General features: G+C 39.5%; 1 protein-coding gene across 1 annotated transcript in view; it reads left to right on the top strand.

The window, feature by feature from the left end:
- Positions 1-25,932, top strand: part of SRFBP1 (serum response factor binding protein 1) — an 85,077-nt gene that overhangs the window by 46,386 nt on the left and 12,759 nt on the right. The window contains exon 4 of the mRNA XM_086629534.1: positions 14,258-14,329. Coding sequence (XP_086485660.1) covers positions 14,258-14,329 — 72 coding nt within the window. The remainder of the gene's footprint in view (positions 1-14,257; positions 14,330-25,932) is intronic.

Here is a 25,932-nt window from a genome sequence, read left to right on the forward strand (position 1 = left end):
AGCTGTGTGCTCTGCTTTTAAGAGAGTTTGTACAGTGTAGCAGCATAAGGGTATTTAGCTAGAGGAATATAACCATTTGGAAAAAAACTATGTTTATAGGAATATTATGTAGTTTTGTTTGCTAAGTATTTTAATAACTTGAATTTTCCGGAGAACAATTAAAACAGAAAACTATAAATTTTTGGAGTGTGAAACGGAGTAGATGAAAACTCACAGGTTGACATTGAATTTCACTTGGATCTAAACTGAGACAGCAATACTGTAGACATTTAGTAATGTTTAAAATTGGTGCCAGCAAAAACCTGACACCAGTGTAGTTTACAAAAAGAACAATTGCTAGACAAATTCCACTTGAAATACATTCTTGTGTTCCCAATGATTAACTGTAATTTTAGAGTGCCTTTTTTTTAACAGGTTGGTAATAGTTAATTCCCATCGAAATCAAATGCCACATACTCATTTAAAATTGAGATGATTGTACAGCTTTCTGTTTTTTGAGAAGTTCTATTCTGATAATTTCCTGTAGTGACTTCTTTGGTTTTCTTATTTTAAAATGAGAATTCAGTTTTACTATTTTTTCTGAATCTATTCTGTGATATTCCTGCCCACTTCGTTATTAATTCAACAAGGCTGAAAATTAATTATTTTGAGGAAGAGTATTTTTTATTTTGAGAACTCATATATTAAGATAAAAGACCAGAACATTAAATTCTATAAGGCTTTTGAAAATGTAAGGCAATCAATGGAACATGCAAAGTCATTCAAAAATACATGACATTTTCTTTAGCATATACTTTAAGAAAATTAGCAACTGTAGAACCCTTTCTTTTTATGCTTTCCTTTGTCTTTGTAATACAGAATCTAGATATTTGATAAGTGAAAAATACTGTAATTACTGTAGGACATAACCTTAAACCCTAACAACACAGGGGAGTGTATTTAAATTATAACTCACTTAATTTGTCTGCAATTAGAGAGAAAATGGCTTCATTTCTACTGGATAAAACCTCTGGTTTCGTTATGTGATGATATAGAATCAAGTCATCCAGTCAGGTTGCAGGGAAAAGCTTCGTTGGCTAGACTGGTGGAACAAAAAAAGATCTATGGAATCTTTTTTTGTTGTGGTTTTGCTTTCGTGTAGTTGTCTGTTCTTTATGACACAAGTATTTACGGTAAAACTTTACTTCTATGGAAAGCTAAATCTGTATATCTGCACACTTTGAACTTTTATCAGACTTACTACATTGGCTGTAAGCTTAGCAAAAATTTAACTTCTTGAAGTCATTTATTAAAAGAAGATATCATTCCTGAAAATGTGCAAACTTCTGAAATAGTATTTATTCAAACATTATTAGTAAACATTTTGAAGGCTGATAGTATGAAAACAGTTTAATAGTGAGAAGTTCCCACAACGGGCAGAGCATTGCTAATTGGAAAGACATTCCTACCCCCATTGTAATGTGACATGTCATTTTCACTTAAGAAACAGAAGGCATTAGTAATATACTGATTTGTTTGTCTTGTTTCTATTAATTTTGAGTGCACTTATGCTTCAATACGCAGTCTTTACTTTGTCAGTGTATTTTATTATACTACATGACAAGATTGAGAATCCATCTTCCCAAACACATTCGCCCTACATTGGTTAATTACTGTCTTTTATGGTCTCTGTTAGCAACCTATAGAGTGCTGTGTATTTTTATAAGGTTTATGTGTTTGCACCACTTAGATTTTATGTCCATCTGTAATTGAAAAAGCAAGAGTTTGTGCCAGTGAGGTGCCAGTGAGTCACCAAAGAAACCAAGACAGTAGCTCCCAAATAGACTCCCTTGCTTTTTCTGTCTGAAGGATGCATGCTGTGGCATAAATATGCACACACGTTGACAGTCCTGAGCGTCACCTTTCCAGGAAGAATGGTGAGCCAACCTGAGTAAGGCGGAGAGATCTTTAACCTTAGTGTGAGTAGATGAAGCATATCTTGTCTTTCATTTCTTTACCTAAGCATTTTATAAATGTTTCTATGTCTGTTTCGAGTATTACAAATAAGTGCTTCTACTTGCATTTCATTTAAATCTGGCATGAACCGAGTGTGGCTTGAGGGAGGCATAGCAAGGCCCTTCTCTGTGTAGTATGGCAGGATTCTGTAAACTGGGGGAGGTTTTCTGGGCATCAGTCAAATTCAGACCTGTGTCAGGGATGGCCCTAAAAGCACCATCCTAGGCTCCCTGTGAATCACTCTGCCTCTATTGAGACTGTTAACCAGCCATCACAGGATTGTCACCTGTGGGTTGAAAACCTCAGTCTTCCTCAGCAGTAATTTGAAACTCTTGGTAATGGTGGTGCAACTCACGCTTTCACATCCACTGATGTGAAGTATTATGTAAAGCCTCTGTTTGCAGTCTGTTGCAACAGAAGGTAATGGCAGGTCTTTTTAGAATTAAAATGCCGAAATGATGGATTGAATTCCTGATGAAAAAAAACATTAGTTTTCACTTGCCATGCTTTCAGATTGTGCTGTATTTTTAGTAGAAATATATGGGTGCAAAGAGTGGAGGTTTCTCAGGGCTGCTAGCAACAGAATTCTTAGTATCAAAATACCGCTACTATATTCATTTAAATTAATGTATCAGCTTATATTTTTGTTAATTAGGAAGGAAACATTTTAACTTATCCAATCTAGTTCTTAGCAACAACTGAAATAAAGGGTGCAGTTTCATCATTTGGGCGTTCTCGTGTCATTTGGCCAGAAGAGATAAATGGGTTTTCAGGATTGCTTGTCACAGTCAACGAAGCAGGAAATCATTAAAACGGAAGTCTGAGTCTTTAGGTGTCAAAAGCTTTATTGCAGAAGGTGCAGTCACAAACAAGTAGCAAATACAGTGTTCTGTGTTTACTTAATATCAGCTTACAGTTAGGGAAATTTGAGACAAATCAGTAGACCACTCTGGAAGGATTCTGTGTAATTTAAAGGTGATGGATAAAAATTGAGAGTGACCTGGATTGCCTGGATTCCATTGAGGAAAAAAGTAAAGCCAAACAGAAGATTAAATTTCCAGGAGTAAGGAAGGCTACAGACTCTTTTTCTAGAATGAGAGTGCTCTTCTTTGATATGATATTAGCGAGACAGATACTGCATCCGATTTTATTTATATTTTAAAAAATTCAGTTAAAAAATGAAAGCAAATGCAGAAAAGACTTTCAGAGGTTACATACAGACAGATTTTCTTTCTGTGATAGATGAAGTTCGGAACATTTAATTACTCAAAAGGAAGCTCGAGAGATGAATTGATAATAGTTTGTAAGTACTGGCAGGAAGGCAGCCAGCTACTTGAAATTAAGTTTAGTTTTGTCTGTTGGTAAAATTACCTAGTGATTTTGTAAGAATTGATATCTCAGTGTAGCACTGATATATTTAATAAACTTACTAATAAGCTTAAGCCACACTTAACTAGACAACGTCAGTTTTTACTTACCAGTTTAAATTTTCTTTCCTACTGCTCTGTTTATTTTATCCAAATTCCCCTCTAGGCAATACTATTCATCTTGACTTCACATCTGGTAAAATTGGGGCTTTGGCAATATGGCCTGGGGGATGAATTTGGGATTTTTTTTTACATAGAGTGCCATTTAGTTTGTTATGGTGGCCCACTAATGAGACATCTATAGAAATTTTCATGTATGCATGTGTGTATATATATATATATATATATATATATATATATTTGGGTCACAGTTTCTGACGATTCAGATTTGTAAACTGTTAGGGGAGAAAAGTGGCCTACATTTCTTGAAAATAGGCCTTTGTAGCTGAAACAAACTTGTACTCTTATCATGGATTTAGTTTCTCTTTGAAAAGCATATAAACTTCAAGGTGAACCTTGGCTGATTTATTTCACTACTTTGAAGATATCCTGCATGTAAGTTCATGATCCCGTTTTTGTGTACTTTCTCAATGGTAGTATTTACACTAAGAGTCAAAGACTACTTTTGCTCTGAATGACTAAAGTACTGAACTTTTACAGCTGTAAGGGATCAAATTGGTTATGACAGGAAGCCATGCAGTTACTAAATTATAGAGAAAAGATCTGTTATGAAATGAGGTTTAGGGTTTTTTCCTATCTTTTTACTCACTAAGGATCCTAGCAAAATGACGGGAAACTGCAAAATGAGACTGAATGCTGTGGGAAAATATAAGAAACACTGAGAAGGCATTCTCAAACACCTGTGCAAGGGTAAAAATTGTGGTAATGTTTAAAAGATGTAAGTGCAGTAATGGGTAACAAACTACAGTTGTAGTTTGATTTCACCAGAAATATTTGATTTTTGTTATGAACATTCTGTTGTCTACTTGTATATAACCTGATTCTATTACTTATGTTGTGTAGAAATTACTCTATTTTGAGACAAACAAAAATCATCTTATAAAGGTGGTGTATATAGAGTGATTTCTTAAGGAAAGGCTTAAGACTTGAACATCTAAGAAAATGTGAAAAAATAATGAGGAAAATTAATTAATTGCATGATAAAAGTAAAAGGAAAGTACTAGTCAAAACAAAATGAAAATTGGGTGGTTTTTTATAGTGTGAGGACTCCTAAATTGCTTTCACAGGCCACTACTGGCAAACTTTTTTTTCCTGAGTCATCTAAAACTGCCTTAGACAGCATAGCTGGGAATACGTTTTATGTGAATAATCTTGCGTTTCTGAGATGTGTCAAAGCTTCGTCCGACAGGTTTTTTGTGTCTTTCCTGTCTTCCAAAGGCTATTCAATAAATTACATTTCCATGCCTGTTAAGTTAGAAACTATCTTCCTCAATAGCACCTGGATGAAGTGTCATTTGAGCAACCATGATAAATGTTGGCATGATTTCAGATGCCATTATGATTGACATGCTTCTGTTCAACATAGTCTTGCCTTTCTGTGTAAGATAGTTATGATTTATTTGAATAAGTTCATCATGGGGTGAGGGCGGGAAGGGAAAAAAGCACCAAAACCAGCAGCCTTTGCTGTTCTAAGTTTCTGTAAGTAGTGAGGTGAGCTCTCTGCCTTTGGGACTGGCTTCAGCAGAGCTGCACAGCTGCCCCACAGCTACCCCACTGCATGCCACCATATCCCTTCCTGTGCCCCAGCGCAGGCAAGTCTTTGCCCACTCATAGTTACTTTTTCCCCAAATTTGGTATCTCAGTGTGACTTCATAGGCTTTGTGTGCTGTTACCGGTACAGTTACCTCGGTACCATCAACCTTGCAAGATATCCCCTGCAAAAGCTGCCCCATACTCCTGTTCAGCTTTCCATGGAGCTTGTCTTGTTTTTCACGTAACTCTCTCTCAATGATCTGTGAAATCCAACCACTTACAGTAAGGGTAACAGAACACTGGAACAGGCTGCCCAGAGAGGTTGTGGAGTCTCCTTCTCTGGAGATGTTCAAAACCTGCCTGGACGCGTTTTTGTGTGATCTGATCTAGGTGGTCCTGCTCCGGCAGGGGGATTGGACTAGATGATCCTTTGAGGTCCCTTCCAGTCCTTAACATTCTGTGATTCTGTGATTCCTGCACTATCTGTCAAATCCAGCAGTTTTCTTCTGTCATGTCCAGTAGTTTTTCACATCCTCTTTATTCAGCTTAATCTCAGGCCAAGGTCTAGTCATCTGCCTGCAGCTGTAACGAGGTCCAATGGCCTGACATCCCCCTACTGCAGCACAGAGCAACTGCTCAATCGGCAAAGGTCTGGAGGGGCCTCAATCCCCATACTGTGAAAAATGTTGAAAAATTGTGCAATTCTCAACTGAGAGTCAGGCTGGTCCTTCTGCTCCTGCTCCATTGCCTTTGTCACCTCCTTCCAGTCTCACTTCGGTGCTCTTGTGGCAGTTGTTGGATCAGCTCAGGCACCAGGACATAGAGAGCTACACTTGTGCATTGCTGTGTACATCAGCCTGCAGAGAGTCTTCCCTTGCTCACGTCCTTGTCTCTTTAAGGGTTTCGTGACAGAAGTTGAGAGGGGGATGTGGTCTGTAATTAAAACAAAACAATCTGTTCCCCTTGTTTCTTACTCCCCATTACCCGTCAGTGTGACAGCGTTTGCAAGCTAGGGCTCTGGTGCCATCAGTGCTGGTATCTGAAGGTCAGTAGCTCCTGTTGTAATTGTAGTCTCTTTCCCACAGGAGAAAGCAATGGTCAGCATGAAGGAGAGATCATAGAATAATAGAATGGTTAGGGTTGGAAGAGACCTCAAAGATCATCTAGTTCCAACCCCCCCGCCATGGGCAAGGAAATCCTCCACTACACCAGGTTGCCCAAAGCCTCATCCAACCTGACCTTGAACACCTCCAGGGATGGGGCATCCACAACTCCTCTGGGCAACCTGTTCCAGTGCCTCACCACCCTCAATGTAAAGAATTTCTTTCTTATATCTAACCTAAATCTGCCCTCTTTCAGTTTAAATCCATTGCCCCTTGTCCTATCACTACACGCTCTTGTAAAAAGTCCCTCTCTAGCTTTCCTGTAGGCCCCCTTTAAGTACTGGAAAGCTACTATAAGATCACCCCGCAGCCTTCTCTTCTGCAGGCTGAACAGCCCCAACTCTCTCAGCCTGTCTTCATAGCAGAGATGCTACAGCCTTCTCATCATCTTCGTGGCCCTCCTCTGGACTCGTTCCAGTAGCTCCATGTCCTTCTTGTGTTGGGGACTCCAACGAGAGCTGAACACAGTATTCCAGGTGGGGTCTCACGAGAGCTGAGTAGAGGGGCAGAATCACTTCCCTCGACCTGCTGGCCAAGCTCCTTTTGATACAGCCCAGGACACAGTTGGCTTTCTGGGCTGCCAGCGCACATTGCCGGCTCATGTTGAGCTTCTCATCCACCAGCACTCCCAAGTCCTTTTGCTCAGGGCTGCTCTCAATCCATTCTTTGCCCAGCCTGTACTTGTGCATGGGATTGCCCCAACCCATGTGCAGGACCTTGCACTTGGCCTTGTTGAACTTCATTAGGTTCTCACAGGCCTATCTCTCCAGCCTGTCAAGGTCCCTCTGGATGGCATCCCTTCCCTCCAGCGTATCCACAACACCACACAACTTGGTGTCATCTGCAGACTTGCCGAGGGTGCACTCAATCCCACTGTCCATGTCACTGACAAAGATGTTAAATAGCACTGGTCCCAGTACCGACCCCTGAGTAACACCACTCGTCACTGGCCTCCACGTGGACATTGAACCATTGACCACAACTCTTTGAGTGTGACCATCCAGCCAATTCCTTATCCACCAAGTGGTCCATCCATCAAAACCACGTCTTTCCAGTTTAGAGATAAGGATGTCGTGTGGGACAGTATCAAATGCTTTGGATAAGTCCAGGTAGACAATATCAGTTGCTCTTCCCCTATCCATCAATGCTGTAACCTCATCATAGAAGGCCACCAAATTAGTCAGAAAGGATTTGCGCTTCGTGAAGCCATGTTGGCTGTCACCAGTCACCTCCTTGTTTTCTGTGTGCCTTAGCATAGTCGCCAGGAGAATCTGCTCCATGATCTTGCCAGGCACAGAGGTGAGACTGACTGGCCTGTAGTTCCCTGGGTCTTCTTTTTTTTCCCTTTTTAAAAATGGGGGCTATGTTTCCCTTTTTCTAGTCATTGGGAACTTCACCAGATTGCCACGACTTCTGAAATATGATGGATAGTGGCTTAGCAACTTCATCTGCCAGTTCCCTCAGGACCCGTGGATGCACCTCATCAGGTCCCATGGACTTGTCCACCTTCAGGTTCTTTAGATGGTCTCGAACCTGATCTTCTCCTGCAGTGGGCGGTTCTTTATTCTCCCGGTTCCTGCCTTTGCCTTCTGTGACTTGGGCTGTGCAACTGAAGCTCTTGCCAGTGAAGACTGAGGCAAACAAGTCATTGAGAACCTCAGCCTTCTCCATATCCTGGGTGGCCAGGTCCCCCGTTTCCTTCTGGAGAGGGCCTGCATTTTCTCTAGATCTCTTTTTATCACTGCCATATCTATAGAAGCCTTTCTTGTTGCCCTTGATGTCCCTGGCCAGATTTAACTCTCTCAGGGCTTTGGCTTTCCTAACCTGATCTCTGGTTACTCGGACAATTGCTCTGTATTCTTCCCAGGCTACCTGTCCTTGCTTCCACCCCCTATAGGCTTTCTTTTTGTGCCTGAGTTGGTCCAGGAGCTCCTTATTCATCCATGCAGGCCTCCTGGTGTTCCTACCTGACTTTCTGTTTGTTGGGATGCACCGCTTCTGAGCTTGGAGGAGGTGATCCTTGAATATTAACCAGCTTTCTTGTGCCCCTCTTCCCTCCAGGGCCTCATCCCATTGTACTCTAACAAGGAGATCCTTGAAGAGGCCAAAGTCTGCTTTCCTGAAATCCAGAGTAGTGAGCCTGCTATGCACCCTCCTTGCTTCTCTAAGTATCTTGAATTCTACCATTTCATGATCGCTGCAGCCAAGGCTGTCCTTGGGCGTCACGTTCCCCACCAGCCCTTCACTGTTAGTGAGAACAAGGTCCAGCGTATCACCTCTCCTCGTTGGTTCCTCTAGCACTTGGAGAAGGAAGTTATCATCCATGCATTCCAGGAACCTCCTGGATTGCCTGTGCCTTGCTGTGTTGTCCTTCCAACAGATACCAGGGTGGTTGAAGTCCCCCATGAGGACCAGGGCTCGTGAACGTGAGGCAGCTCCTATCTGTCTGTAGAGGGCCTCATCCACCCAGTCCTCCTGGTCAGGTGGTCTGTAGCAGACCCCTACTACTACATCCTCTGTCCCTTCTCTCCCTTTAATCCTAACCCATAAGCTCTGAGTCGGGACCTCATTCGTCCCCAGGTGCAGCTCCATGCACTCTAGCTGGTCCTTGACATAGAGGGCAACTCCTCCTCCTCTTCTCCCCTGCCTATCCTTCCTAAAGAGCCTGTACCCTTCTATTCTGACACTCCAGTCATAGGATTCATCCCACCACGTCTCCGTGATGCCAATAAGATCATATCCCAACAGGCGCGCACACACTTCTGACTCCTCTTGCTTGTTCCCCGTGCTGCGTGCATTGGCATAAAGGCATTTAAGTTGGGCCCCAGATAAATCTGTCTTCCTGGCTGCAGCGGCTGGAATTTGCTTCTTCTGTTCTACAGGTACTTCGAGCATATCTTTATCATTCTTGATATTCCCTCACTCCCCCTTCAAATCTAGTTTAAAGCCCTGTCAATAAGCCCAGCTAGCTTTTGCGCTAAGACCCTCATTCCCCTCTGAGAAAGGCAAGTCCCATCTGGTGCCATCAGACCTGGTTCAGCGAAAGCCTGCCCATGATCAAAGAAACCAAATTTCCATCGGTGGCACCAGCCTCTGAGCCATCTGTTAATCAAGTCTGTTTTTCTGTTCCTTTCTATATTCTTTCCTGCCACTAAAGCGATTGAAGAAAATACTACCTGGGCTCCTGACCCCTGGACTAATCGCCCCAATGCCCTAAAGTCCCTTTTGATGGCCTTTGGACTTCTCTCTGTTACCTCATCAGTACCGACCTGCATTACCAGTAATGGATAATAATCAGAGGGCCATACCAGACCAGGGAGTTTCCTAGTGATGTCCCTGACCCGGGCCTCAGGGAGGCAGCAGACTTCCCTGTGGGTTGGGTCCGGTCGACATATTGGCCCCTCTGTTCCCTTCAGAAGGGAATCACCTATGACAATTACCCTTATGGGTAATGTCGATCCCAACACTTGTTTTTCATCATCCCTCAAGAGGCAGCCAATACTTCAACACCTTATTTTTAAGGCTTTTTTTTTTTTTAAGATATTTGAAAGTTGTTTAAAGTGTCTGTCAGAGATTATTTTCAAGGAGAGAAGGAAAGTCTGTGTGTTGGTTGGTAGGGAGCTTTTGTCTGCATTTACCTAATCTGTGATTATTGTGGACCAAATACTTCATAAAATAATGTACTTACCTGGTTTTCTCTTAACTTTTGTATTCCCTCTTCGCTTAGAACATAGCACCTCATTAATCTTGGAAACTTAGTGGCACAGGATGTTACGATACCAAGCATTAATGTGGTTTCAAAATGCAGATATAATCTGTGAGGGCACATGGAAGATGGTAGCAACCTGGTTTTGTGGAGGGTGTCCCTGCCCATGGCAGGGGGTTTGGAACTAGATGATCTTTGAGGTCACTTACAACCCAAACCGTTCTACGATTCTATGGTGAGAGCATTCTTCATTGCGAACCTCCAGTCATGGACCTTTTCAATACTAAGGGAAAGGGGTGAACAAAAACACAGAGAGGAGCAGAGCTGTTGGACAAGGGATAACAGAGACAGTGGCAAAGACCAAAAAGTCTCCCGTCACTAAGTAACAGACCATTAAGAAACTATCGGTATTGCTTTGGGGAAAGCCATCGTGGACTTCGTAACTGATAAGAAGGGGAGACAAGATGAACATGAGGATTTGGGTTACGGAGGGACCTATGGACTATGTGAAACTTACTAAACAGTGTTGAGGGGACATAGATGGGAGTGGGTATTAGAGGGGCCAGTCCCAGCCAGTGCCAGTATCTGACCAAGCCCTGTCTGATCACCAGCGTCTGTCATCTTTTTTATAAATCTTTTCTTAACTCTCTGTGTAATCTCACTCTTTATCCTATGTGTGTGAGCACTGTAAGGACTAGGTGCCAGCTGCTGGGAGGATCAGCATGGGTGGATACAGGGAGAGCAACTGGAGTCAGCCCAGGGATGCCGGTACCTTGAGCCCGTGGCATCAGGAGCGGGTGAGGGTCTCAGCTCCAGCCACAGGGGCAGGAGCAGCACAGGTCACAGCTGGAAGGAGAGGAACAGTGTGTGTCCTGAGCACAGCTATGGATGAGACTGGGATGAGCGAAGCAAGTGAGGCTCTCGATGCAGCATCTGGACTGGGACGGCAGATTTCAGCTCATGTGCCTGGTGCCTGCCACTGACGGAAGCCGGCAGAGTGTCTGTATTTTCACCGTACCTTGCAATGTGGGTTGACGTCACATGTGTCTCTTTGGCATGTGTAATTCACTAGGAAACTTCAGGTTGGATTATCAGCAAGTGGAAGGCGCTGGGCCTAGGCGGGGGTATCAGGTAGAGAGCCTGTGCTGGTGTTCAGGAGGGAGCTGTGAGCGTGGGGTGGCTGTAAGACAAGAGTGTCAATGCATGCGTCTGCCTGCTGGCGACTTGCTGCCAGCCAGCAAATAGGAGGCCCATGAGATGGATGAAAGAACTCTGGACCCAAGCAGAGGGGATTAGATGAACAGAGGGGTATGTTGTGCTAGTATTTGAGAGATCCATGAATGTACATGTGCTCATGAATCTAGAGGTGGTGGGAGGGGGTGTGCTCTCAATAGTGATCTTCAGTCCTGGCCGGACAAAAAGGAGGAAGAGATCTTGTCTGACTGTACTTAAGCGTATGTGAGTCCTGGGAGTATTATATGTGGGGACAGTCAAGGCAGTGGCTTGTCTGTGGCAGCTTAGCTGCATAGCTGAGCTTCAGTACTGGTTGAACCTGCTGATGAGAAGGCAACTGCCACTTCTGTGAACCTGAGATGGAGACCTCTAGGTCTCTGGATGGACTGGACTGGGCTCCAGCAGCAGGGCAGGAGGAATCCCTGGTCGAGTTCCAAAGATGCCAGAAGTGGCAGTCACTTAAAACATCCCTTAACATAATTGGTGGAAGAAGATTTCATAGTAGATATTCAATAGAAAGATTCTTTTTGTGAGTCAAGAGTTCTTGAGCTACATGGATCTCAAAGTTGAGAAGACTGTGCTGGGAAAAATATCACTATATCATTTTTCTATTTTCCTGTCTGGTACTGATCATTAATATACACAGAAGAAAGGTCTGTCTGTTCCAATAACTTGACTTATATGGCTGCCTTTACGAAACCAGGATGCTGCTGAATACTATCTAATTCAAAAATGCTTGTTTTGCCTTAAAGCTAAGAGAAGTCAAGTAGATGCTTTATAAATTAGAGAGTTTAAGCCTTAACTTTGAGGTTCTTGGCCTCGTTCTGTATACTAAGCATTTCAGTGAAGCCCCATTCATGACTTCACATTCCAAACTGTTATTCTTTTTCCATTATTATGCATGATTCTGCAATGTTAAGGGAGTTTTGCAATATTGTCATATAAAAATTTAACCTTTGACATTCTACCGTGGGGATTGCCGAAGTTTACCTTCCTCATCTGTAAACCAGATTGCTGCATTTAAATCCTAAAGAGACAGGAAAAAGGCAGTTTTATTTGGGATGATAAATTATCTTTTTTTTTTATAAAGCAACAGCTTGATTTAATGAATAGCACTGGGTTCCTGAGCTTCACTCGTAGCCCCCAACCAACTATGTGACAGTAAGCCTGTCACTTAACCACTGTGTCCTACTTTCACCATCTGTGAAATGCTTTGAAAAGTCATGGAAAACTGAATCATAGGTCTTTTCCATCTCTAGATTCTATTAGGTCATCCAGCTGTCCATCTGCCAGTAGAAGATTGTTTCCTACATCCACCAGTGTTTTTCCAGTCTGAATTCTGTCCTCCAAGTGATTGGGCTTCCACCAGTACCTTTGGGAGATGATTTTGCAGACTTCTAGACCTCATTGTCAGGAATGAAGCTCTTCTGACATTCACAAAAACAGATTTTTTTCTTTTGTTAATTTAATTTTGTTCTGTTACTTTATTCCCATTAGTATATGCTTGCTTATAGTTTTAAGACATGTGATTTATGCAACACCTTAAAGATCCAGGTAGGATGCAGACTCTCTGTTAGGTATCTAATGTGTAGAAGGAAGGACAACATAAGATCTTGAGATACAAGGCATGACCCTCTGTAAGAAAGTAATCTACCTGGTTCTTCCTGAAGTTACATCTAAGTGTGCAGACTGCTCTGGATTTAGGACAGAAACAGGGTAGAATACGGAAACTTAACAGTGGAGCAGGATGTTAAATGAAACTGTTGGAATACTTACCAAGGATGATTAAGTAGGGAAAAGAGAGAAAGGAAAAAATGTAATTTGGTTATTGAACATAAACGTGCTTCCCTATTATATAGTACTTTATTTTTTTCTGGACATTTCTAAGTTATCGTGTCTCCCATAACTTGAGTTTTATTTGCATCTTTGCTAATACATTCGTTATTCTGAGCCAGGAGTCACAGCAGTTGTTTTTTACGGTTTTCAGTTGGCATCTGTGTTGTCCAGATCTGAGCATAATGTTAACTATAGGTGCAGCCCAAGCACTTGGACATGTCTCGTTTTCTCAAACTATAATAATTTGCATGGGCACTTCCAGTTTAGGTTTTCTTCTTTATTGACCACAAGTGTTGCAAAATTACTGTATTTTATATTTAAGTCATCTACTCCTAGAGTTTTAGCAATTCAGCAAGTGGATAATTTTATTCAGGTGTTGAACCCACCAGCTTTGTGATATAGGCTATATCTAGATAAAATCTATCAGAAACTAGGTTTACTTGTATGAAGTTTTTCATTTTTCAGAACTATGAATTTGTGGTAGTTATATGGGCTCTGCATAACACTAGTTAACAGTAGTTAAGTGCTTTTGAAATGGCCATCGGGCAAACAACGAGTATGTAACATGATTTATTTGACATAGTGCCCTAGAAGGAAAAAGCCAATATTCAGTGTATTCAATTAATAAGATTAATAAGGCATTTTGTAATACAACATATATAAATATGTATTTTAAAATAATGAGAAATTTGTCATGGGAGCGTGTTTCACAAAGTATTCAACTTATAAAAAAATCCACTTGTCCAGGATTTTCATTCCTCTATTTCAGCTGCCAGTAGAAATGCTCAAGTCCAGGAATGAAAACTGCATATGTAGTCAGTCTCTTCAGAAAACAGAATTTTTTTTTCTTTTCTACTTCATTTTTGTCATCTTAAACGTATATATTCACATATGTTGATAAGTTCTGATGTAACCTCAGAGTCTGAGACAAGTGGGACATTTCAAATGTTCCAAAGTTTATTTGTAGCACAACATACAGTCAATTTAAACATTTTTGTAAATTAAATCACCTTTCTGCCTATTTTGCTGTTGAAATCTCGGTTCCCCTTAGTGGTAGTGGATACAGTCAGATGAGGTGTAAGTAATGGTTTTGGAAGTCAGTAAATGTAGTATTTACATACACACACGAAAAAAAATCTCTGTGTAACAAACTAATTTTCATGAATGTTTATAAGGAAGGGGAACCTTAGAAAGATTTCGTAAAGTCTGATCATAAGATGAATAAATATGCCTTTTGTCCACAGGAAATAAAGCCAGATGAAGTTACCAGACTTGCTCTTCGGACTGAAGTTAATTTTGAAAGTGTCTGCAGAAAGGTAAGCCTTGTCATTTTTGTTTTCTTGCCCCCGCTTCTGTGAGCGTGGGAGCACTCCTTAGGAAAACGTGCCTAGGAAAAGGGTAGGAGAACGTGCATTTGCACATTGTGTTCTGGATGTTATATTACATATGCTTTGTAGACTTTGCTTCCTTTCCTAAGCAAATTTTTTCATTAGGACATAGCTACAAAAAATTGTGTAGCTGTTTAGCACAAGTGGCTTGTCATCTAGGCTGGTGGGCCTGGTAACTGGAATAGCATACCAGAAAGCATAGTAGTGGTTTCTGAGTCGTTATAAATAGATTTGGTTTGTTTATATAGTACATATACATGGTTCAGTGAATGTAAATAATCTAAGCTTTCAACAACATTTGGAAAAAGACTCTGAATACTTTTAGATTCAGAGAGAAGTTTCCACTTGTGAACAAAACGGGACAAACATTAGCCTGAACTAAAAGTGGAATTTTAACACTGTGGCTTATTAATGTCAGTGCAATGTTTCTCCTGAAGCCCACTGATGGTACATTATTAAATACTAACTGTCTGACTAGTGATGTCAGTAAGAGACGATACATACACATACAAGTGGGAAGTTGCTTGTTGAAATAAACAGTTGAGGTTGAGAGCAGACAGGAGACTTTAAAAGAAGAGTGAGGAAGGGCAGAAATAAGTACCATTATAAGGTTTGTGCAGCAGAAGTGATGCTAGAAAGCAATTCGGAATCAAAAAATATCGATACATGAAATTTTGTATTTTGCTCCACATTATTTTAAATTTCTATGGGTGGTCCACTGAGGGAATCTGAAATGCTTATAGTCCACAGGCTAAGTTTTAATGTAGAATTAGGTCATTTCCTCTTATAATGACATCATTAGTTTGTAATATAACCATGCTGTTGCAAAGCACAGTCATATGTGATTGTAGTTCAGCTATTAGCATAGTGTGCAGCAGGATTTCCATGTTTCATGTGAGCAAAATCAAGTTAATAGGAAAATATCATAGGAATTTGGTATTTCTGGAGCAGTCTTTGGATGGAAGCATCTTACAGCTTTTCTTCCTCATAAGAAGAGAGTAAGGAAAAGGTTACAGATATACTGACACAGAGCTAAAAAGCAGCATTTTTCTTTTAAATTTAGTTGACCAAGATTTTCCAGTCTGAAGGTGAGCTACTCAGAAACTGGTTACTGTAATGTTAGAAATGATGTGGAAGTAAAGATTCTGGGTGTGTGAGGACACGTGGAGAGAGATTTCATGCCTGAAGAGAGATGCTAAATTCAAACAGACATTTTGTCACTTCCTGTAAGAGATTCTTCTGCCAAGAATTCAAATGCATCAGTCTTACGCTGGTTGCATAAAGTAGAGGAGCCTCAAAATGAAATTATTGATGCTATTGTTTCAAAGTAATTTGCAATTGGAATTTTATTTTCTACAAGGACAGTTTTATTGCCAAGAATACAGAAGGAATATTATGAATCTTACTAGTTTATTTTGTCCTGTTATTTTTGATGTATTTATAGCCATGGCTGACTGCATGGTTTCCATATTTACTTAAAATAGGCTTTCATTTAGCTATAATCCTTGAAAAGTGGTAATACAGATATGTTCATGGAATTGTTTTAGAACTGTTGTTTCTGTTGCTTTCTGCTGCTGGTCTTGTTTTTCAGTGGTATGAAAGTCTGTTAATCTCACACCTTGTAGTGAATGAGTCTCATGTTTCCAATCAAGTTTATCGATGGGTGCTGATGCTTTTTTAAACCCATAGAGGGATTTTAACCTCACAGCAGTAGAAGAACATATACAATTAATTACTACAGTACTATTGACAAGTAGTGGCTAAGCCATTGTAACATTATTCTTTGCAATTGGTTGGCCATAGCATATCCCTGACTAAGGAAAGTGTCTCTTCTGTGTTTTAACAACAGTTAATTTTCCAATAGTTTCTTCTTTTCCCACAGTTAGTTATTATACATGCCATTAAAAAAAAAAAAAATCATTGGTTTTCTATCCGTAGCAATATTCTGTAGGTCACATGAAATACAGACCACATTGTTTACCTTTTCATTAACTTGAGTTTTGAAATATTTGAAGGAAAACATCCTGTGGCTGTTTTCATTTTCAGGATGGGTTTGTTTTCATTGATAAAAGGCAATCTGCTTTTAATTCTTGGTGGAATGCTGAATATTAGTTTTGCATAGTGGACGTGTAGTCAAGATACTTGTTTAATTCCTTCTGCCCACTGAGATTTTGTGTTCTATTACTATGTTTCCTCATATGTTTTTCAGAATAAGATAAGCATACTTTTCTATTTAAAAAGAATTTGCATAGATTTCATACAATAAATAAAATATAATACATACAATAAAACTGTGCTAAGTGTTTAGCAAACGGCACTGAAGTTGAGTTCTTACAATTTAGTTGTCGATATTGATACACTGATGATTGCTAATAAGCAAATCAAATTTATGATAGTTGCAGAGTGAATTGGCAAGAGTCACCAACCACATGACACAAGACTTCTTCCTTTTCTAATTTATAAAAACGTTATAGGGCTTGCCACGTTACTGTGAGAGAAGAAACCATAGATGAACATAGTCTTTGTGCACCTCTGCTAAAATATTTTGAATCCATTGTAATATTGCTGCAGCTGGCGCTATTGCTATCACAGGTGATAAATTTTATTGTAAAAATTGTAGTGAATGTTGCCATGCAACTTTAACTAGACTTTATATTGTTGGTGCTTAGTTACAGCTGTTGAAAAATAGAACCTGTATTTCCTAGCTTTTACTAAGTTTTTACGCACTTTCTGTACACAGTTGTGTACTGTCTGCAACAAATACTTTTGCCAGCCATTAATACAATTAAAAAACATGTAGCAGATCTGTTATCTAATGTTTTTTTAAACTGGTATTTCCAGCTGGGATTGCATTTTGCAGTGTTCCTTACAACATATGTACCTGAACTGTTACAAGAGACTTGTTCCAGCACACCAAAGTTACAAATCAGAAGCTAATCCTAAAAAGTCTGTTCATTACAAGCAGACAAAGGTCTTAAGTGTTATCTTCAACTTATTGTTAATGTAGGTTTAAGGTGATGTAGATAGGTTAAGATAGGCAGGGTAGATAGGTTAATATGTATTAATATTTTTCTGGTATTAGAGACATTGTATATATCATCTGCACTGCTTCTCCAGAAACGAGGACAATGGTGCATCTGTGAATACCTTCATCATAATTGCAGTTGGTTTTGTTGCCTTTGCACTAGTGCTAACAGATATCAACTAACTTATTGCAGCATCTCATTTAGTTTTTCTTCCAATAAGTCTTTGTTATATAGGAAATGAGAGGGAAAAAAAAAAAAACACAACAACAAACTGTGTTTTAAACACTGAGTGAGAACAACAGAATTCTGCTCCACCGTAACGGAACTCTCTACTACAAGCAGTGATCTGGAGTGCCATCTTGCCTTGAGTTAAAATACTTCTGATTTTTTCTAAATGATAAAGTCTATGTGCTTCAAAATTCAGCGACCTTCAGATTTTGTGGTGATTGAGGTGGGAATTGAAGCTGAAACTGCAAAGAACTACAGTATTTTTAAGTGAAGAATAGAGTACCAGTGTACATTATTGTCAGAGCTTGAATTGAACAGATGCTTCTGATGTGCAGAAATACAAACAAATATTCACAGGTGATAAAAACATCTTCTGGTTTTTACTTCCAGATACAATCTTCACGTACACATAGTAGCGTAGTTTTCCTTTTTTTGCACAGAGCTCTAATCTGTGGTCCTTGAAGAGCACCACCTTTTCCTACTTAGTCCTGTATTTTCATCTGTTGCTCAAATCCTGTCATGTTTGAATCCTGCAGATGCTTGTCTGCAAAGAGAATTCTGCACAGCAAATTTTGAGTATATTATAATCTTAAAAGTTTGTTGGGGCCACACCACATCCCTCTTGAGTCTCAAGATTACTGAAAAGCTCACCACAATTTCTGAGTGTGTTGAGAAATTTCTTCTAGACCAGAAATGTAAGTCATTACTAGCTCTTAGAAGTGTTTTTTTTCAAATGTAAGGCCTGGTGAGCTTATTTTGGATTGCTTCATGTTCAGGAACCAGCTTTGTCTTGTTTGGAATTTAAAAGGAATTCAAAGGCTTCAGAAACAGGATCTCAAGCAGCTCATGACGGCTGTAGAGAGACGTGCCAGGATTTGACTGAGCAGCCTGGTGCACAGTATGATTTTGATCATTAAAACTCTAAGCTGCCTGATGAGGACAGCTGTACTTCACATGTTTTTGGAGATACTACATTAGTGCTGCCTAGCCTCAGGTCCCGATATTTTTAGCAGATTCCTAAAGGCTGTTATGCTACAGTTAAAGTTCCGGGGGTTATTTCAGGGGTGGGTAGGTTTTAGCTCTTTACTTGTATGGCTCTAATTAATTTGGGATTGGGGAACTAGGTAAAAGTATTATACTAACAGGAATAAGAAAAGGTTTTCTGTGATGTATCAAGTGAGAGTTCTGTTGCTTCCATATGAGAAGACCCTTTTTCACCTCCCAAACTCCTCCGTGAATTCACTGGATCTCTGGTGTGGGACTAAGGAAGTCTTTCGGCAAGAAGGATATGAGAAAGGTAGAAAGTTATTTCGGCCGAAGACAGACAGGAACAAAAAAGGTGACGTTACATTCTTCTTTGTAGATTTACACTGAAAGCATGTTTCACACCAACAATCTGTGAAAGGCAATTATGAAAGGCTACTGACTTGGAGGCATTAATTAGCAGTCAGTAAGTAATTATTGGGAGCATCGGGTTCCCCAGAGTATATCACTAGATGGTAATCTTTGGTTACAAGACACTAACATACGAGACATGGTTATACAACCAATAAATGCATAACATTTATTTTAATGAATACACTTGTTTATTAAGGATATTTTAAGCTTGATACCGCTAGTACTTTTTAACTCTGTGACAGGGAAAGAAAAGAAGATGTAATTAGAACTTTTGAGTAATCTGCATCCAAGGCAGAACAGTCATATGTATTTTCTAACTTTGAAAAATATAAATGATTCCATTTTACCAGACAATCCTAAATGTACACTTGTCCTCTTTGCCTTAGTTTATTTTAAAAGTGTACTTTATAGTGGAAAATATATAAAAACAAAACCTCTGTATTCTCTGTGGATTTAATCTGAGGAATTGCACTAAATCATAAAAGGAGCCTGATGCAAAGTCTCTTGCAGTTTAATTGAAGATTTTCTATTAACTGCAAAGGGTTAGGATCAAGCACAGAGTAGTTGCTGTCTTTCGTTTGAACTTTGAGGGATTTTTCCATGGCTCCTCTCCTCTCCCCCCTACCCGCCCCCCGGCAACACCCCCCTGAAGAATTCTACTCACTAGAAAAACATTCTGATTAGGATAGATGGTATTATTGATATAAAACTTATGTTTCTGTTGTTAGTGCCTTTAATAGCATAACTAGATAATTACTTATGTGGATTTTTAACATTCTTTGCTTATGAAAATATTTTGTTTGCAATCCATAAACCATAGGGAGAGGACTACTGTATGAATCAGTCTTTTGTGTAATACTGATGTTATAGTCCATCAGCTTTGTGTAACATGCTTATCATCACTAATTCTTCGCTGGTTTGTGGTTTGATTTTGGCAATGTGGGGGCAAATACCTGATGTTTTTGAGGGACCCATGAAAAGCTTCATTCTCTTCTTTTAGCTAAATTCTGGTTGTTACACTCTTCCTAAGTTAGAAGGCATGTATAGACAACCAGAGAATAATTATAAGAAGAATATGTGATAATTTAATAGCTTAATGATTATCTGGACTCCTAACAATCTCATTCCTGTCTCCCCCTTCTATTTAAGTATCAGTTATTGATAACATTGTTGTCAACTTTATTTCCTTTTGCCTCAGAATGAAAGTATTGCCTTTAGGTACAAAGATGTTTCCGTTCTCCAACATGTTTATGCTGAGAATAGTAAAATAATAATACTCCATTTATTTTCCTACGTGATAAAATGTTATATTATGTTCCTTTCTTATTTCAGTATGGCAATAAAGGTATTCATTTGCATATCAGATACTGGATATACTTTTCTCTGTGTAATAGTTGCATCTGTCAACATCTTATGTTTTTGGAAATGTGATGCTTCGATTTAATAGCACAATTTCCTGTAACACAGGCTAAAATAATTGGCCTGATGCTGGGAATGAGTGCTGCGAAGTTAAATTCTTTTTGTCCTGAGTATTTTGACTCTGTTCAAATGGAAGTTAAACTGAATGTATGAAAGCCACTGTTTCCTGAGAATTTTCCATGTCAAACACCAGATGTTAACGTTAAACAGGAATGTCTGTGGTCTTCCTAAGACTACTGATGAAGTGAAGAGTTTTGCATTCAGTGACAAATATCACATTCAGGCGTAAATGGTTTCTCTGTGTGCTTGATTGTTTTTTCTTTTCTTTTCCTGAAGGTTCCTTATCTTCCAAATTTGATCACTTGAACTGCGAGCTATTGAGCATGTCTTTTATATATACTCGGCTATATTTTAGAGCCTAGAATCCATGGCTGCATCTGAAGTTTTATGTCACTATAAAATCAAGTCCGTGAATTTTTGACAAATCTTTCTCCATCTGGTTGTCTGTCTGTCTGCTAGCCCAACCAATATCAGTTCCTTCCCAGACTTCCAGTGGGAGAGTTCAGGCTCCTGTCTATGCTATGTTCTGTCCGTTGCCCTCCCATCTTTGGTTGGCCATTCCATCCCCCACCACACTCTTTCCTTTACTTTCTCTGGGCCAATTTGTAGGTCTCTTCTCCGTTATCCCCTTTGCATTCCAACTAGGGTGCCACACATGTGCCTCAGTAGGGTCACCGTTTGAAAGCAAGGATATGGACTGGACCAAAATTACCATCATCTTCAACACCAGAGTAGCAATTGCAGTGATCTCAGTTTAATTACAGCTTGGACTTTGTCCATTCTGGAAAGAGTCTTTTTAAAGTTCAATATTGAAATAAACTGCTAGTAATTTTGGCAGTTTTTCACAGAGATACTATGATTATCTCCGACATAAAAAGGCTGTCTCCTGTCAAATTGTAAATTACTAGTCCAGGGATCTTTCTACCATTCAGTTGCATTCCTATGAAGCTGCATTACTTGATTTTTGTTGCCTGGCTGAAGTGATTGTTCAAGATTATTAAAGTGTATCCCTGTCCTTAGAGAAGTTCAGTCTCAAAAGTGATGTGATGGTTTCTAATTTGAATATACTCATTTCGCTTGTTTGATGTGTCAGACCAGAATGTGGGCAGGCATATTGTTGTCAGTAAAGCTCAGAGGGAGTCAGTTCACATTTTTATAAGGGATATTTGGCTTGGGTCATCTAAGTAATTCAGGCACAATAAACACACTTGCAAGAGCAGAAATGGACAAAAAGGTGGGTGGAGAAGAGCAGTGTTTGTAAGCTCAGATATGCCTGTGGCGGTGATGTTGTGATGAATGGTACTTCACATGCATGACTATTTTTTCAGTCCCAGAAAGATTTATATCACAGCACTCATGAAAGACAAGCAACTCTCAACTTTCATTCCTATTTTAAGTCAGACTGCCTCTGGTGCCAGTTGATGGGCAGCTTCAATACTAAGCTACAGAGAAAGAGTGTAAATTATGAATGCTTCCATACCAATCCTTGAACCAAAAAAAATTAATGGGAGGAAACTAGAATACTTGACATACGTCTTCACAAAAATAATGGATATCCTCTTTCCACCAAGTCTTCAACATAATTAATGAAAGATAATATCTTTACAAGGATAGTGGGGCAGCATGTATGTGCATGAGAGTGTCATGGGTTAGGCCGCTCCAGCAACCAAACCCTATACAGTTGCTCACTCACCCTCCCCCACCCCAGGGAAGAGGGAGAGAATCAAAGAAGAAAGAGAAAAGAGACCCATGAGTTGAGATAAGAACAATTTACTACCACTGCTACCAATATATATATGTACGGATATGTACGAGGATAAATATATACAAACGAGTGATGTACGGTGTAATTGCTCACTACCCCTTGACTGAGGCCTGTCTCTTCCCAAAGCTGCAATCCCGAAAGAGATAAATCCCGATACTGCAATCCCAGATGAACGGGAGGCCCGAAATAGACAGCGAGAGAGAAAGAAAGCACTCAGAGTCCAAGAGTGAGAGTCCCAGAAGGGCAAAAGCCCTTCTTTCCAGCTGACCCTCATTTTTATACTGGGCATGACGCTGCATGATATGGAATACTAATTGGCCAGTTTGGCCTCAATCCTACATCCAAGTACAAATCGTAAGGAGAGTCGTGGACTCCCCGTTCCAGCCATGATCCCCCCTTATCCTGTTGTGCTCCTGCACACTGGCAAGAACCCGGCAAGCTGAAAAGTCCTTGAGACCTCAGTGCCAACTACAAACATCAGCTTGCTATCAACATTCTTCTCAGAGCGAGCTTCGTCTTGTGAACCACAGTATTTTAAGTCTAACAGCACAGAAGTGTTACGTGGAAAGAGAAGCACTAAGACTTTTGAATGGAAGTTCCAACTGTTGTAAAAGTTTGGTACTAGTAATGTGCTACAGCCTCCAGTCTGAATGATGATGACAAACAGAAAATGCTAAATGAGATTAGGGAAGCTACAAATTTAGGACAGATATTAATAGTGAGAGTTTTCAGTTACCCTTAATTCATTTGGGTACTAAAGAAAGAATCTTTGAGTTGTATCCTTTATGTATCCATAGGGAAATTAATCGGTTTATAAAGTTCATCCATATGAAGAAGCTGGGAGAAAGATATGCTCGCTCATCCAAATGAAAAAGCAAAATGTTTTCCTTGTCTTGCCGTCGTCTGTCTATCTGCTAATCCTCCAAGTATTGGTACCCATTGAGCAATTTCAACCAAGGGTACTGGAGTTGGTTTTAAAAGCATTGACTTCTAATAGAGTTGGATTTTTTTCATGTGAGAAACCAAGATCAGTGTACCACTGAGGGAAAGGTGGCTGTAGTTCATTACCTCTTGAACTTGTGAGAAGCACCATAGAGTTGGCACAGAAGATAAGTGGAAGGAGACAGAATGTAAGGTAGAACATACATGAGTTGAAATATTTCATTATGCTAGTTGCTTAGAGAAGTTAAAGTGTTAAGATGTCTTTAATGTTATACAAACAATTGTAATCACTTCTGTTAAAGACTGACAGCTACTCACATATTGCGAGTTGGAAAAGCTCTTTCAGTATATATGCTTTGCAGAATTGCATTACAAAATCAGAAAAAGATACATCTGACATTCCTGATATTTCTAAAAATGAAAAACAGCTGCTGCTTTCTGGTTTTTTTACTTTTATAAATTAAACTCTATCAGTTTTTCATTATATATCATATAAAAATAAAGTACAAATCTGTTCCAATTTCTTCCCTCCTTTCCTATCCAGATCAGTTTTTAAAGTGCTACAACTCAGAATTAGGAAATTGAAATTTATAAAAATAAAAACTGGAAAAAAAAAGGAAGTTATGGAATTAGGGGGGCTCTGTCAGCTGAATATGAAGCCCGTCAGTCTACTAACACTGGAAAATTAGATGAAAAGTGCTGGAGGCACTATTGCTTGAGCTTTTTAAAACATAACTGTAGAAGGAGAAAAATCAGATATTCTTGAATTGTTGGATTTGTATTCAAAGAAAAATCTCATCCATTGGGATGTCGATGAATGTAGCTGCTAAACCAGCTACATTAAAAATTTACAGCTTGGTAAAATGAGAACATAAGTTTACAGCATACTGTCTGTCTATGGCAATATTACTAGGTAAGAGAAAGCATGGGAAACGTGAGGTAACTAGCCAGTTAGTGAAAGTATAACACCATTAAATTTACAGGGTGATGGTCTAGTTTTTCTTGGATTTGGAATACAAATAAGTGCATGGTAATTGAAATGGTTGAGTGATTACACATTAGGAAAATTCTGCATGCCAAAGTTAAGTAATAATAATGTAACGGCCTAGAAGATGCCCAAGAGCCTCTAAGCATAAAGGTGACTGTTCTGTGTGCCATATGGTGAAATACCCACTATAAAATGTGAGCATCCAGGATTTCCATTTATTTTACATCCATCATCTGCTGATATGCTCAAGTAATACTAGGGCTTCCATATATATCTGACATGTGTTTATCATTAGAGTAAGTTTCGAATGCATATGCTCCCTCAATGGACTTAATGATGGAAAATCTGCACTTTATTGCCAAAGAACTGGTATGTTTATCTCAGATGTTTTAATAGTTTTTCAGTGAACTGAATTTGTATTTCCATTGTCTTTTTCAGAAAGTGGCTGAAAAACATATAGATTAAAAGAAATCTGCTTTCAGTTGTGCACGAAAATTGCAATGTGGTATGCCAAGAAATTTTGTCTTGTTTTGATTAGCATATTATAGCATGGCCTGCCCCTGGTTAGTGTGTGCATGAAGTCTTTAAGTTGTCTGTGCCTTCATATCCTTGGCGCTCATGTTTAGTTCCTTCAGCAGTGCTCCGAACATAAATACATCTCTCCTGAGCGTCTTATCTGAAGGCGTTGACTTGACAATACTTCAGTTGTATATAGGTGTGTTCCCTGGTGGCAATGCTTGTCAATGGGAAGGTCTGGGCACGGCAGGCTTTGTTGGCAGAAATAAATTTTTTACCTTTACGTTGCAAATTACCTGAAATATACCTGATTAAATTGGAGCTTGTTTTTAAAATATTTGCTAGTTTAGAAGCTTTGCATCTGTTTTAGATTTATTTGAAGCTCTGAACTGTGTCTACTTTCTCTGTTAACAAACTGTCTTTCATATCTTCTTATACATACGGTGCTGTATGTCAGGCTGCATCTGACAAGTGATAATTTGAGGTTTGAGCGTCTGTTTTACAGTGAAATGTTGTAAGGATGCCTCAAGATTACATCCCTGAAAGTTTGGTACAGAATTTTGTTACCAGATTGACTTCATAAGGAGACTGGTGCATATCTCAATTCTGAAACTTCTCAGGTTCGTCCAAGGCAGAATACTATGAACTTATTCACCCATTAAATAGTTTTAATAATATGGAGCTCATCCCTGTATCTTGCCAATTTCTTTGCTACCATCTGCTTCTACTCAGTCTTTGGACATGCCCGTGATGCGCAGGCTGGATCTTGGGAGCTCAGATGCATTTAGGTTGTAGTGAACTCAGAGAATTCTGTTTCCTGCTCAACTTGTAGCACTGCCTGAGGCGTATTCGTCTATTTTGTGTTTCTGCTCTCTTTTCTGTAACAAATAAGTAATTCATTTTTTTAAATTCTGTTTTCCCAGATAGTGGTTGTTTAAAATTTCATGTTGAGATTGGCCAGCTTAACTCCCTCCCTGTTCTGAGTTAATAAACAACTGCCTATTTTGAGTCTTCAAACCTTCACTCTAGATGGGCAGTTATAAGCAAACGATCTGTCAACTTCACTTTTCTGCAAAAGTCAGTTGTGGTTTCAAATCTGACATATAGTGGTTGTGAAACTAATTTATATATGACCTTTCCTCCAAAATTCGTTATATTCTCTGAAGAAATCTGTGTGAATTTTGTGGCA

This window comes from Tauraco erythrolophus, chromosome Z, assembly GCF_009769465.1.
Source record: "Tauraco erythrolophus isolate bTauEry1 chromosome Z, bTauEry1.pri, whole genome shotgun sequence".
NCBI lineage: Eukaryota > Metazoa > Chordata > Aves > Musophagiformes > Musophagidae > Tauraco > Tauraco erythrolophus.